Genomic DNA, 14,416 nt, shown 5'->3' with positions numbered 1-14,416 from the left:
TAAAGAATTGACTAATAAATCTCTCTCTGAGGTTTTGTGATTATGAGTGATGAAAGCTGAGTCCCCACAGTATACTGGTCTTAGGAAGAAGAGGATAGAGGACTAAGAAGGAATTTGCCAACAGGTCGTCTCAGGAGGTCACATAACTTGTTTCTCTTCCTCTTCTTCTACATTTGTCCTCATTTCTGTTCCTCATGAGGCCAGTTTCAGATGCCTCCTGTCTCCTAAATAGCCCCCAACTGAAGTCCTAAAGCAGATGAGTAATGCTTTCAGATCTCTTCCATAACGTTCCATCAACATAAATAGAACAGAATTCAAAGTCAATGGGCTCACATCCAGGAGGATTAGAGAGGCAACAGAAAACTGAGGCACGCTAAGAATCTTTAGGCTCTGCCCTCCCAGACCTAGATAGCCAAAATGGAGAAAGGCCATAAGGGTCTTTGAAGAAGTCCATCATTTACCAGGAAAAGTGTGGGGTTGCCCAACAGTGACTTGTACAGAAATAACGTGTGTCAACTTCCTTCAGCTGTAAACAACTAAGTTTGGCTTCTTATCAGTGGACCCAGCTCTGCCCTGGGAAGCACTCAGCATATGAGAAGATCTATGTTGCTATTTCCCAAATAAGAATAATAAAAAGTCTCATAATGTTTTTCCTTCTCTTGATAGGCGCTGGCCCTAAACATTATCCACATAAAAGCTAAACGACAAAAGCTGGGTATATGTTTAATTTTAATAAGATGACTTAAAAATTTTATCTGGGGACTAAAAGAAGTTTTAGCTACTGAAACTATGAAAATAATTTGAATTATAGTAATGGGAGCTGGAAACATCAGAGAAAGTGGAGAATAAGGGACCCTCAGAGCTATTGTAATTGCCTATAGAGTCGGGGATGACTCAGAGGAAAAAAAGATTTAGTGGTCATAGTAGTGTACTTCAAGGTGAAAATAGGATAGAAATGCAGGAATGAAATTCCAAATGGACTTAGTTACTTATGACCTAAGTATAGTTGGAAATTGATGTTATGTTCCAGGTTTTCAGGAACATTTTACATTAAGAAAACCCTAGCTATGAAAATCCATAGCACAAGAGGTAAATTATAAGGTGATTAGTCATGCAACAAATGGTTCCTCCATTTACAAAATAATTCATGCTTCCCTAAAGCATTCAATTGCTTTATAAATGATTAATTATTTGACAGAGGTTGAAAGCCAAAGAAACTTTAAGTGTTAGGAGCTGCTGCCAATTAAAGGTCAAATAGAAACCAAGAAAAAATGCCAAGATATTATCCAATTTCTAAAAAAATATGTAAATCTTTTTTCAGGAGTGCATCAATCATGTAAAGTAAAATATACCTGTATTCAATGAGCCCAGGTCAGACCTTGGCTATACTCCCACATCCAATTCTGTGACACAAAGCTGAGAGATATATGGTTGTAAGGATGGGGTCAAACTAGCCCCAAATTTGACAATGATACCAAATACAGGTGACTGGAGAGAGAGATTGGGATAAATCACCTACAGACAAAGAAATTCCAATTTTCAGACTAGTAACAATGGCAGTCTGTGGGATCCTCTGATCTGCTGGACTGGAGCACCTCTTATGCAAATGGCCATGAGATCTAGTCCCATTCTATGTGACAAGCTTATCAACCTCTTGCTAGACTTGTTTATACCGATTCCCTACTGTGTCAAGCAGAGTTAAACACTGTATGTCTTGGAACATGGGCTCTTGTGGAGAAACCTCCTCCCCAGCAAATTATAAGAGGCATTGAAAGACTCTTCTCCCTCTCTCTTGAGCATACCACTTTGGGACTCTGGCAGCTCTCCATTGGGTTTCCAATAAAGAACAAAGGGAATTTCTCTCCTCTCCCTCCACCAGCAGCAATAGAAGTTATAAATACACCACAACAAGAGCTTGTGCTTGCCTAGGTAAGCCTGAGACTGACCTCAAGTCCCTGGCTGCTTCTACTTTGTATTTCTCCCCTGAACACAGGACATGGAACATCAATTCTGAGGAATAACTGGGTGTTTCCAACCCCAGGTTGTGAGTTCCCAGGTACCCAAGTCAGTGCCAGCTGTCCAATAAAAAGAACTTTCTTCTACTACAAGCTTCTTAGGGAAGAAGATGATGTTTGACAGACTAACCCTAAACCCAGAAGGGACTAAAGATTAGTTACTAGTTGGCCAAAAGATCTGTACCTTTCTAAGAAAATGACCATAAAATATCTATTCCACTGTCCCACATGTATCCTAGGATAATACAAGGTATCCCAAAAGTCTTTAGCCATTAAAGCTTAAAAGTTTGGGACACCCTAATATAATAGGTATGTTGGATTGCTGTTTTATGTTTCAGATCTTTGTTAATATGCAACATTTAAAAGGCATTCTTTTTGATTTAGAAACTGAGTCACAGGAGAGCCATACTTCAGCTACTGTCTTTATTACCTAAACAAAATAATTACCTCTTCGACCTAACTGACCAGTAGTCAACTAGCCTTTACTTGGAGATTTCCATTGAAGAGAGAGTGACCGTTTCCCAATATGACCAACTCCACTTTTGTGCATTTCTAATTGTGAAGAAGCCTTTCCTTTCATTACATCAGTTATTTGTCTTTCAGCAGCTTTTACTCACACTGGCCCTAGTCCTCCCCACAGGGCTGGGGCCTCGAGGCCACATGTGGCCTTCTAGGTCCTTGGGTGTGGCCTTTTGACTGAGTCCAAATTTTACAGAACAAATTCCTTTATTAAGGGGATTTGTTCTGGGAAGTTTGGATTCAGTCAGAGGGCCACAGGTAGCCTCGAGGCCACAGATTCCCCATGCCTAAAGCTTCTCTTCTTCAGGCTAAACACTCTCAATTTCTTCAAATGATCTTCTTATGATCTCAAGGGGAGATAAAGAGTGGGATGGGAAGGGAACAATACTCAGGTATCTACTAGGCACCAGGCACTAGACTAAGTGCTTTCCAAATATCATCTCATTTGAGCCTCACAGCAACCCTGGGACACGGGTGCTACCTCCATTTAATAGTTGAGGAAAATGAGACAGAGATTAAGTGACTTACTCAGGGACATATAGCTAGTAAGGGTCTCAGACCAGATTCCCTGACTCTGGGGCATCTAGGTAGCACAGTGGATAAAGCGCCAGGCCTGGAATCAGGAAGACTCATCTTCCTGAGTTCAAATCTGACCTCAGAAACTTACCAGCTGTGTGACCCTAGGCAAGTCACTTAACTCTGTTTGCCTCAGTTTCCTCATCTGTAAAATGAGCTGGAGAAGGAAATAGCAAACCGCTCCAGCATCTGTGCCAAGAAAACCCCAAATGGGGCCACAAAGAGTCAGATGTAACTGAAAAATGACTCCAGGCCCAGTGTTCTAACCACTGCACCACCTATCTTGGAACTCCAATGCAATAGAGCATGGCCAGGGTAAGACGACTGGAAGGGCAAGAAGCAGCCAGGTTGCGAAGGACCAAAAGGTCCAGTTGTCTTACACTTTTCTTGTACTCTCTCTCATCCAGCAATACCATTCTTTCCTGGCTTTCTCATTGTTTCTAACATACCACACTCCCCCATGCCTTCTCACTAGATGACGCAGTGTCCGGGATGGTCTCCCTCCTCACCTCAGCTTCCTAATTTCTCTGGCTTCCTTCAAAACCCAGGTTAAAGCCCATCTTCTGCAAGAAGATTTCCTCCTGAAAATGATAAATGTTGGAGAAGAAAAAGATAAATGTTGGAAAGCTGGAACACTAATGCATTGTTGATAGAGCTGTGAGCTGATCCAACCCTTCTGGGGAATGATTTAGAACTATGCCCAAAGGGCTATAAAAATGTGTAATACCACTTCTAGGGCTGTATCCCAAAGAAATCATAAAAATGGGGAAAGGACTCACATGTACAAAAATATTTATAGCAGCTCTTTTTGTGGTGCCCAAAAACTGGAAATTGAAGGGAGGCCCATCAATTGGGGAACGGCTGAACAAGTTGTGGTATATGAATGTAATAGAATATTACTGTGCTATAAGAAATGATGAGCAGATGGCCTTCAGAAAAACCTGGGAAGACTTGTATGAACTGATGTTAACTGAAATGAGCAGAACCAGGAGAACTTTGTACGTAGTAACAGCCACAGTATGCAATGACTGATTTTGCTAGACTTAGCCCTTCTCAGCAGTACAAGGACCTAAAACAATTCCAAAGGACTCATGATGAAAAATGCCATCCACATCCAGAGAAAGAACTATGGAGTCTGAATGCAGAGCGAAGCAGACTATTTTCTTTCTTTTTTTTTTTCTTCTCTTTCTCACAGTTTCTCCCATTCGTTATAATTCTTCTATACAACACGACTAATGTGAAAATATGTTTAATAGGAATGTATTGGTAGAGCCTATATGAGGTTGCAGGCCATCTTGGGGAAGAAGGGGGGAAGGAGGGGGAGAAAATTTAAAATTTATGGAAGTGAATGTTGAAAACTAAAAATAAATAAGCTAATAAAAAAAATTTTCTGCTCCAACACCACCCACCCACCACATCTCCCCTTCATATCCCTTAACTAGTGATACCTTTCTTCTGAAATTACTTCATAGTTGCACTGTTTAATCTTATATAGTCATTTGCATATTGTCACCCCCTTTAAAATGTAAATTCTTTGAGGGCAAGGATTGTTTTTACCTTCTTTTGTATTCCCAAGGCATAGTGCCTGGCACATAGTAAGTATAAATGTTTTTCAACTGATTAATTAGTTGGTTGGTAAATAAGGAGCACTCTTAGCACAGGGAATGCGTTTCTGGGGCCCTCCGCCCCTGTTAACCTGCTCTTCCTCGCAATCTTTTTTCTACAAGTTGAAGGGAAGCCTTCCTTTTGAGGAAGGCATCCCTGGTTGTTTACAGTAATGGCCACCACAGAGGTAAGGATGTGGCTTCCGAAATCTTCATTAGGCAACAGGAAAGGCATCATATTTCATGGGAAGTGACTGGATTTCTTCAAAAGTTCCTTTGCTCTTCCGGCTCCACCCTCATACCTCCTCCTCTTGGTACCCCCACCTTCTATCTTTGATACTGGCTGGGATACAAGGTCAGTCAGCCACCAAAGCACACAAATACACGCAATTTCTGGCTGAAGCCAGGCCTTTATTTTTAAATCCAAAGAAGTTGTTGAATTGGTTCAACTAAGATGAACAAAAGAGCAATGACACTCCAAACCCCTCTATTTGTACGTGGCTATCTTATGTACAAATGGTAGCCCTCTGTGGAATTAGAATTAGGGTTAGTGAGAGCCCGTTTTTATCCACGGTAGCTCCAGAATCTTAGTTATAAGACCATAGATTTAAAGCTGGAATAGATCTCAGAAGCCACTGTTTCATTTTATAGATGAGTAAACTGAGGCACAGAGAAATTTATTGACTTGCCTATAGTCACATAGTCAGTATGACTCTGAACACGGGGCTAGAATGGAATAGTATTAACTTTTTCTGTGTGTCATGGACACAAAAAGTCAAAAATAAAGAGATGGGAGAAGGGGATAACTATGGAGTGAAATTCATTACTGTCACTTATATTCCCATTCAGGTGGCTTACAGAGGGGGATATCTAGGGAAGGGAAAGAGTGGTTATTAGTTGCTGGTCAATAGTTCTCATAAGATTGGCCTAGTGGTCTTGAGACCATAATAACAAGTTTCCCTTTAAGGGGGGCTGTAGCTTATACAATCTTATGCATGGAAATGATTGCTATAAGATTAGGCCTGATGGTCTTAAGGTGGTCTTGAGGTTGTCATGATGGTATCCCCTTAAGGAAGGCTGTAAACTTATAGAACATGCTCACAGAAAAATACTGACAATGTTTTTTAAAGTTAGTGCAGCTGTGTCTCCCAAATAATATCTTGTCTACCACCGGCTTGTTCTTCTCTCTGATAACAAACTTCAAAAATTACATTTTACCCTGACCCCTGATACGCGAATTGGCCAGCTTCAGGGGGGGCAGACAAAATCAGATATAAGAACCACAGTCTCAGAAGGGCACCTTGGAGCAGCCCCTTCATGCTGGATGGACTCCCACATTTCGGTGCTCCCCAATGTAGCACCACCCTTATGTGAGTTATACTCAGTGTTAATGTATATGTTTAGCTCCCTTTTTCTCCCTCCACTTTCCCCTCCTCCTTATTCCTTGCAATAAAACTTTGCATTGAACTGATCCCCATTGTTGTACATATTATTCTCAGCATGCAAGCTCATAAAGGGGTTCTTTCTCTCCCCACCCTCACATCTCTGGCTGGCCCACGGGCCTTCCTTTAGACATAAACTGGGTCCCCAGACAAGGACTAAACCATTGACGGCTGCACTTTCACTGGGAGAATATGGCACTATGATCCCAGTCATAGAAAGCAAGAATCAATAGGAGAACCCTACATCCTCCCAGGAGGGACTCCCTTGTGCCAGAAGACAGCCACAAAGCAATAGTTAAGGTAGAAACCCACCCCCGGTTATGCTTCAAATCTCCCCTTTGCCTGCAGCTAGCTTTCTTCTGGTTTCAACATCCCTAGTTGCAACAGCTTCGCTGACTGTCACTATTAAACCCCTCCTTCTTAAATGGCACTATTCAAGATTCTAATTTGGACCATTTCTAATTATCTCTAATAATTCAGAAGCTGAAATTTAGAATTAAGTTATTACTGAGTTGGGGTTGTAGGCTCGATGCCTTCATCATCAAAACCCCTGGATGCTCTCTGAGAAAGGAGTTGCTCACTACCGGTGAGAGGCTGGTTGGAAAATTCACTGTCTGCCCTTCTTTCTTATCCCAAGGACTGGAGGCAGGAAGAACAGGGACTTCAGAGGCAAAATAAGGCACATATACTAAAGGCAATGGATAAATACCAGTAGAGTGGTCTCACTGACAGCCAGTGATGCTATCAAACAAATCCAAACCCCTAAGAATTCATCCCATGGAGAGAGTCATTTAATGCCATTTTTATTTTTTTCTTGAGCATTCTCATGTTTATTGGAAAGAAAGCAAAGGTAAATATTAAACAGAGCACTGGCCCTGGAGTTTAGAGAATGTGAGTTCAAATCCAGCCTCAGACACTTGACACTTACTAGCTGTGTGACCCTAGGCAAGTCACTTAACCCAGTTGCCTCTCCAAAAAAAAAATTAAAAGATAACGCCATTTTTATTAGACTATCACCCTCTAAATCAGGAGTAGGAAGCCCTTCCAAAGGGGCATGGGAAGATGCTCTTTCTTGGGGGAGTCTCTGGGTGAAAGGAATCTGCCAACTTTATTCATTTGACTTTCCTATTAAAATGTAAATACCTCTGAAAAAATCTAACCTTTAGCCTTTTCCAGCTCACTGCCATCTTGATTACCAACTGACCTCTTAGCAAGGAGTTATGGGCCTGATAGAGGTCAGGTGCAGCGCCTGACCTGCACCTGCAACTGTAACAAAGTTCTTCTTTGTTACAAAGGAGTGTTTATTAGATAAGAAGGATATCTTGAAATAACTGGGGAAATAAAAATTTAAGTTATCAATAAAACTTACTTTAAAACAAAGAAAGAAAGAAATGAAGATCAAAAAAAGGAGGAGAAGGGTGGGTACCAAGAGGTACCTACATCAAGATTTTGCTAAGTATTGAGCCAACCTGGCAGCCTCTCTAGGGCTACCAAAAGTCACCACAGGTGTATATGTGTGACAAATTGTTTACCTCCATTTTAAAGCAAACCTCCTTACCTTCAATATATGAGGGAATTGGAGGAAAAAAATGACATCCAATCTACTTTGCAACTTTTTCCAAGAACCCAGGCGAGTCTCTCATTGCCATAGCAATGGTTACTGATCCATTGCATGAATATTTGTCAGCCTTGCTCCATGTTTTAAGCAATCAATCAATAAACATTTATTAAATGCTTACTATGTGTCAGACACTGTGCTAAGGGCTGAGGATACAAAAAGAAGTGAAAGATAGTCCTTACCCACAAGGAGCTTACAATTTAGTAGGGGAGACAATACACCAATATGTACAATCTCATTTGGAGAGGGAAGGCACCCAAATTACGAGGGGTTGGCATTCTGTAGAGTAATTTGGAACTATAAAAACGTGCATACCCTTTGACCTAGCAATACCACTACTAGGTGTATATCCCAAAAGCAATTAAAAAACAAAAAGGAAAAGGACCTATATGTACAAAAATATTTATAGCAGCTCTTTTCTGGGGGCAAAGAATTAGGAATTGAGGTGATTCCCATCAATTGGGGAACAACTGAACAAATAGTGGTATGTGATTGTGATGGAATGCTATTGCACTTTAAGAAATGATGAGCAGGATGCTCTCAGAAAAACCTGCAAAGACTTACATGAACTGATGCAAAGTGAAACGTATGGTGTACAAAGTAACAGCAATATTGTAAGACGATCAGCTGTGAATGACTTCGCCATTCTCAGCAATACAATGATCCAAGACAACTCTGAAGGACTTATGATAAAAAATGCTACATCCCCGAGAAAGAGCTGATGGTGTCTGAATACAGATTGAAACATATTTTTTTAACTTTGTGTTTCTTAATTTTCTTTTTTTGTCTGTTTTATTTCACATGACTATTATGGAAATGTTTTTTAGAAAATTAAGAGGGGTTGGGAAAGGCTTCCTGTAGAAGATGGAATTTTAGTTGGGACTTGAAGGAATTCAGGGAAGCCAGGAGGCAGATATGAGTAAGTAGAACATTTCAGGCATGGAGGACAGGCAGAGAAAGTGCCTCAGAGCCAAGAGATGAAGTATCTTTCAAAAAGGCTAGTGTCACTGGATAGAATGCTTTGCAGAGAGTAAGGTATAAAAAGCCTAGAAAGATAGGAATAGGGGTAGTTTATGAAAGACTTTGAATGTCAAACAGAGAATTCTGTATTTGATCAGAGAAGCAATATTTAGTTTATTAGAAGGGAGGTGACATGGAACATTTTACATACAGAAAACACGAGAAGCTAAATATAAAATATATTGTTGTTGTTCAGTCATTTCAGCTGTGTCTGATTCTTCATGACCCCATCTGGGGCTTTCTTGGTAAAGCTACTGAATTGGTTTGCCATTTCCTCCTCCAGCTCATTTTACAGATGAGGAAACTGAGGCAAAGAGGGTGAGTGATTTGTCCAGGGTCACATACCTAGTAAGTGTCTGAACTTTGAACTCAGGTCTTTCCGACTCCAGGCCCAGTGTTCCGTCTCTGCCTTTGATGCTAACTTCCTAAGATATTCATTTAGGCTGGGAAGTATAGGATATTTCTAATTACAAGGTTATAATTGTCCCAAGAAGTCTCTAGTGAGTTTCTTTATCAGTGGCAAAGGGAAGCCCCGACCTTGACCTCTCCAAGACTTTGACCATGATGTGGTTAATTCTTTCTAGGATCCACATAGGCAAAAGGGAATCTCCCCCTCCCTTTATAACTCGCTTTGCTTTGGAGTCTTTTGGTATTCAAACAACTGAAATGAGCTATGAGGCACATACAGCTCCTGTCTTTGGGTGCTGTAACTGTGGGTAAATTGTGAGATGGAATAGTGCCTACTGAAAGTGAAAACTCCCCACCTTCCCTAGCTCAGGTCCTCCAATGGGCCACAGGCCAGGACTTTCCACTTTCTTGTCACACTGAAACCACTTGCATTCGTACAAACATGGATCTTTATTTCTTTTTTCAATGGAAATGAACACTGCCTCTGCTACATCTCTGGGTTGGATGGGTTTGTTCATGGATTCTGTACTTAGATGGGAGGCATCGAGGAGACAGGGACCAGAGTTATTTATCTTGTTCCATTCAATGTCCAGAACTAGGGCACTTTGTCAACAGTTTTGTCCCATGATGTTGACAGCCAGGGTGATAGCAGCAACCATGAGCATGATAAGACCAAGAAACTGACTCATTCTTATCTAATGGACAATCTTCCAAAGGAAATCCTTCAACAAATCTAGCTCCTTGGTCATGCATGACTTCCAAAGAAAAACGTTTCTCCAAGTAACATCCTTAGACCACCTTGAATTTAGACATTAGAGTAAGCCCTAACCTCAGTATCCCTGATAGCCACTACAGAAGAACCAAAGTAAGCAAAGACCCTTGAGGACAAGGCCAAAGAGTTCAGCTTAGGGTCATAGACTTAGAAGGGACCTTAGAGGCCATCATATTCTACTCCCTTATTTTACAGATGAGGAAACTGAGGCCCAGAGAAGTCAGTGACCAGTCCTGAATCACAGAGCTAGTAAATGTCTGAGGCTGAATTTGAATGGAGGTTTTCTTGATTCCAAGTCCGGCATTTCATACACTTCATCATGCTGCCTTTCAGATCTGGTATGGCTGGATCGTGACATGCCTTTTATACCAATTTCCTGAGATATTCATCTGGGGAAGTTAGATTACAGGCCTCATAAGCAGAATAACCACCCAGGACAGGGTTGTTGATACCAGTCAGTCAATTAGTTAACATTTATTAAGTGCCTACTATGTGCCAGGCACTATACTAAGCACAGGGAATACAAATAAAGACAAAAAAATTCCTGCTATCAAAGAATTCACAGTCTATTAGGGGAAACCACATGTTAACAACTATGTACAAATCTGATATATACTGTATAAATTGGGAGCAATCTCAAAGGGAAGGCAGGAGTTAGGAGTTAAGGAGGACAGAGAATGGCTCCTTGCAGAATGTGGGATTTTAGCTAGGACTTGGCAGAAGCCAGAGAAGCCACTAGACTAAGATGAGGAAAGAGAGCATTCTAGACATAGGAGTCAGCCAGTGGAAGCGCCCAGAGTCAGGAGATGGATTGTCATGTTCTAGGCATAGCAAGGTCTTTGAAAACCAGTCAGAGAATCTTTACAAACAGAAGCTCATTCCGGATCAGGGATGTGGAGATACTACTTAGAGGGAAAACGAGGCAAAAACTGTAGGTAGTATGTTGAGATATTATTGTCTTCTTCTCAATGTCCCAGGACCCCATCCTCAGGGTCTCTCAATGCTTTCTCAGGCTTCAGTTCCTACCTCTTATTCACTCGTTCAACAAACATTTATTAAGCCTTTACTACGTTCAGAGAACTATGCTATATTCTGAATATACATACGAAGATCAAACCAAAATTCTTGCACTCAGGAAGCTTACATTCTATTGAGGGGATACAACATATACAAAGAGAAATATAAAACAAAGGTAATTTGGGGAGGGAGAGGCTGATGAAACCTGGGGGCATTGGGAAGAGCTTCACAAAGAAAGTGGCACCTGAGCTTAGCCTTAAAGGAAGACAAGAATACTGAGAAGCAGAGATAAAAAAAAGGAGTATATTCCAAGGATGGGAAAAACACTCAATAAGCTTTCATCCCCATATTCTAAGTCTCATTTTCCAATCCCGGTCAATGCAATGACTTCTTATTGAAGCTGCTGAGAAATTCTGAACTGATGATACTCAGACAGCAGTAGAAACAGAAGAAGAGGCAAAGGAGGAGAATGAAATATGGTGGCGTGCCAAGTAATCCTTACTGATCACACCATGGTCAGCCAGGATTTTAAGGAAGCTGTGGCGAAACTTCTGTCCAATGAAGACATAGATAATGGGGTTGAGGCAGCTATGGAGGAAGCCCAGCCCTTCAGTGACATCCATGGCTTGTTCAATCGCTTCCCTTCGTGGACAACTATCCTGAATTATCTGGGTCCTCAGGAGGGTGTCAGTGATCAGAACCAGATTGTAAGGCAGCCAGCAGAGTAAGAAGACAAGGACTACAGCAAAGATGACCCGCATCGCCCGATGTTTCTGCCCCATGTGCGCCTCAAAGAGGGTGCGCAGAGTGAAGCCATAGCAGAAGAGCATGACCAGTAGGGGCAGGACAAAGCCAAAGGACTGGGGAAGGATTCTCAGTATCAGCCGCCATGTTTCAGTACTGTTGCCAAAGTTCTCATAACAGACAAAGCCATAATACTCTGACTTGATTGCCTCACGGGAGGAAATAATGGGCATGGACAGGAGCAAAGACAGGCCCCAGATGCCCATGCAGACGAACTTTACCCAGTGGCGCTTTTGAGTCAAAGCACGAGTGGCATGGACAATGGCTAGGTAGCGGTCTACGCTGATGCAGGCCAGCAGCAGAATGCCACTGTAGAAGTTGACCTCCTTGAGAAGAGAGACAAACTTGCAAAGAGATGTGCCATAGATCCAGCCTTTCACCTTGGAGGCACCCCAAAGAGGTAGTGAAAGGGCAAAGAGCAGGTCGGCTATGGCCAGGTTGAGCAGGTAGATATCTGTGACTGAACGGCGGAGCCGGTTGTAGAGGATGACCAGCATCACCAGTGAATTTCCCAGCAAACTCAGAAAAAACACAAGATTGTAAATAACCATTACAAAATACTTGTCCAGTCTCCAGTATTTGCAAGGAACAGCATCTGTTGATACGACATCAGTATAATTGTCAAATTCAGAACCCCAATAGTCATCACTTGCAGTGAATCTTGTAGCCATGTCCTGCTGAAAACATCAGAAAGATAATATAATCAAATTCCTTGAGTTCAATGAATTCCTATTACTAATGGTTGTGAGTACATTGTAAAGAACAAGCAATTTGAAAAGCCTTAGGAACTCTGATTAATACAATGACCAACTGTGCCTGTAGAGGACCAATGATGAAGAACATGACCCATCTTCTCACAGAGAGGTGATGGATTTAATATGTGACACACATATTTGGACATAGCCAACATAAGAATTTATTTTGTTTGACTATAAATATTTGCTACAAGAGTTTTGTTTTTACTCTTTTTAGTAGTAGAAAGAAAATAAACACTGATTTCAATTTTTAACTTAATTTTAAAAATAATGGGTGTGTACAAGTATGTGTGTGTTGCTCTTTTTTTGGACTGGCATCAGAGAGGCTGATGAGAGGCTTCCTACAAAGAACTGGTGCATCTTGTGGTCAGCATCTTTTATACTTTATTAACTGAGTGCCTCATCTTCAGAATGGGGTAGAACTGAATGCAAGAAGAAAGCCTTAATCCAACAGAGCTCTTCAAACCACAGCTCTTGAATTACACTGCCCCCCCCAACCCATTTCAGCCCTGCTTTTAGCCCCTCTCTCACCTGCACTTCTATTCCCAAAAAAAATGAATGGAATTAGGAAGTTAAGAAATGTCCGAAGAGACCAGAACAAAACCAGCCCTAGAAAAAATTGTTCAGTGGCCAAAGGTGACCCTGGTCTCCTTCCCTTTCCTATATTCTTTTGTCCTCTGTGATTTCTGCCCCCTTCAGTTGCCAGGAGATCACCACTATCTCTTATCTCTATCAAGTCTTATTGTCATGGAAGAAACTACTATTCATCATTTATACTTCAATGCGGGGGTGCCTTTTAAACTTTTTCCCTGTTTGAGAAATGATAAGCTATTATCTATTAACGGAAATGTGTGCATTTAGGGGGATAGGACACTGCTTCTGACCTGCCCCTCGAAATCGAGTTTTGTCAAAAAGTAGCCATGTAGGGAGGTAGAATGTTAGAACTAGATTTAAAAGACAGTTTCTGTTCTTGGCTTTGACACTGACCAGCTTCTATAACTTTAATTTTCTAAGTGATCTTTAACATTCTGTGAATCTATGATAAATTTATTTCAACCAGTTGCAAATTACATAAGGATTTCATTCATTCATTTATTTACATAATCATAATAAGTAAATCTTATTAATACTATATTCCAAGGATTACAAAACACTTTTCCTCACAATCCTGAAAGGTAGAAAGAGCAACAATCATTATCTCCATTTTACAGATGAAAAAACTGAGGCTTAGAGAGCCTCAACAGACACTTCCTGGATCCAGTAGAAAATTTTCTTTTGGGTAGAAGACAGACTCCTAAGACAAAGCAGAAAGTGTCTAATTGTGGCATTTGGGGCATCCGTCCAAAAAAGGAGAAATAATTTTTTTGATATGACCTTCTCAGTGCCACCAATTCAACCTTTACATGAAGCCAACTCTAATCTCTGGTCCACATACCGGGAAACGATTCAGTAGAAAGCAAGAGGTAAAAACGAGATCCCCGGGGAAATTGACTAAAGCCCAGAGAAAGCCCCCAAAACCATAACTGACTTCTTACCTGCATCACCTATACAGCTTCTCCTCCTCCGTTCCTCCCAGGCTAGACTCACAGTAGAGCTCTGAAAAAAAAAAAAAGTAGTGATTTAGACATTTGGGCGGAACATGATGACTATAAAGGAAAACCACAAGCTCAACCAGCCTTCCTTCTCCTCCCCATCCCTCCCTTCTGGGCTTTGCCCCACCTCTGGAGAAGAAAAAGAGGACCTAGACAGGCTTCTCCACTGAAAAGCGTATCACTTCTCTCTTCAAAGAAAATGCAGCACATGAAGAGGGCTTGATGCTGGAGAGAGAACTACGATGGGACCAAGCACATGTTTGGCCGTGACCCA

General features: G+C 41.3%; 1 protein-coding gene across 1 annotated transcript; it reads right to left on the bottom strand.

The window, feature by feature from the left end:
• Positions 1-11,365: 11,365 nt before the first annotated feature.
• On the bottom strand, positions 11,366-14,131 carry LOC118848183 (C-X-C chemokine receptor type 1-like). The gene is made up of 2 exons (XM_036756992.1): positions 14,086-14,131; positions 11,366-12,472 (listed from the first exon to the last, which is right to left on the bottom strand). The coding sequence occupies exons 1-2, from the start codon at positions 14,089-14,091 to the stop codon at positions 11,420-11,422; spliced, it is 1,059 nt and encodes a 352-aa protein (XP_036612887.1). The 5' UTR covers positions 14,092-14,131; the 3' UTR covers positions 11,366-11,419.
• Between the last annotated feature and the right edge of the window lie 285 nt (positions 14,132-14,416).

The sequence above is a fragment of the Trichosurus vulpecula genome, chromosome 4 (assembly GCF_011100635.1).
Source record: "Trichosurus vulpecula isolate mTriVul1 chromosome 4, mTriVul1.pri, whole genome shotgun sequence".
NCBI classification, from domain to species: Eukaryota; Metazoa; Chordata; class Mammalia; order Diprotodontia; family Phalangeridae; genus Trichosurus; species Trichosurus vulpecula.
This window is presented reverse-complemented; position numbering and strand designations above follow the sequence as displayed.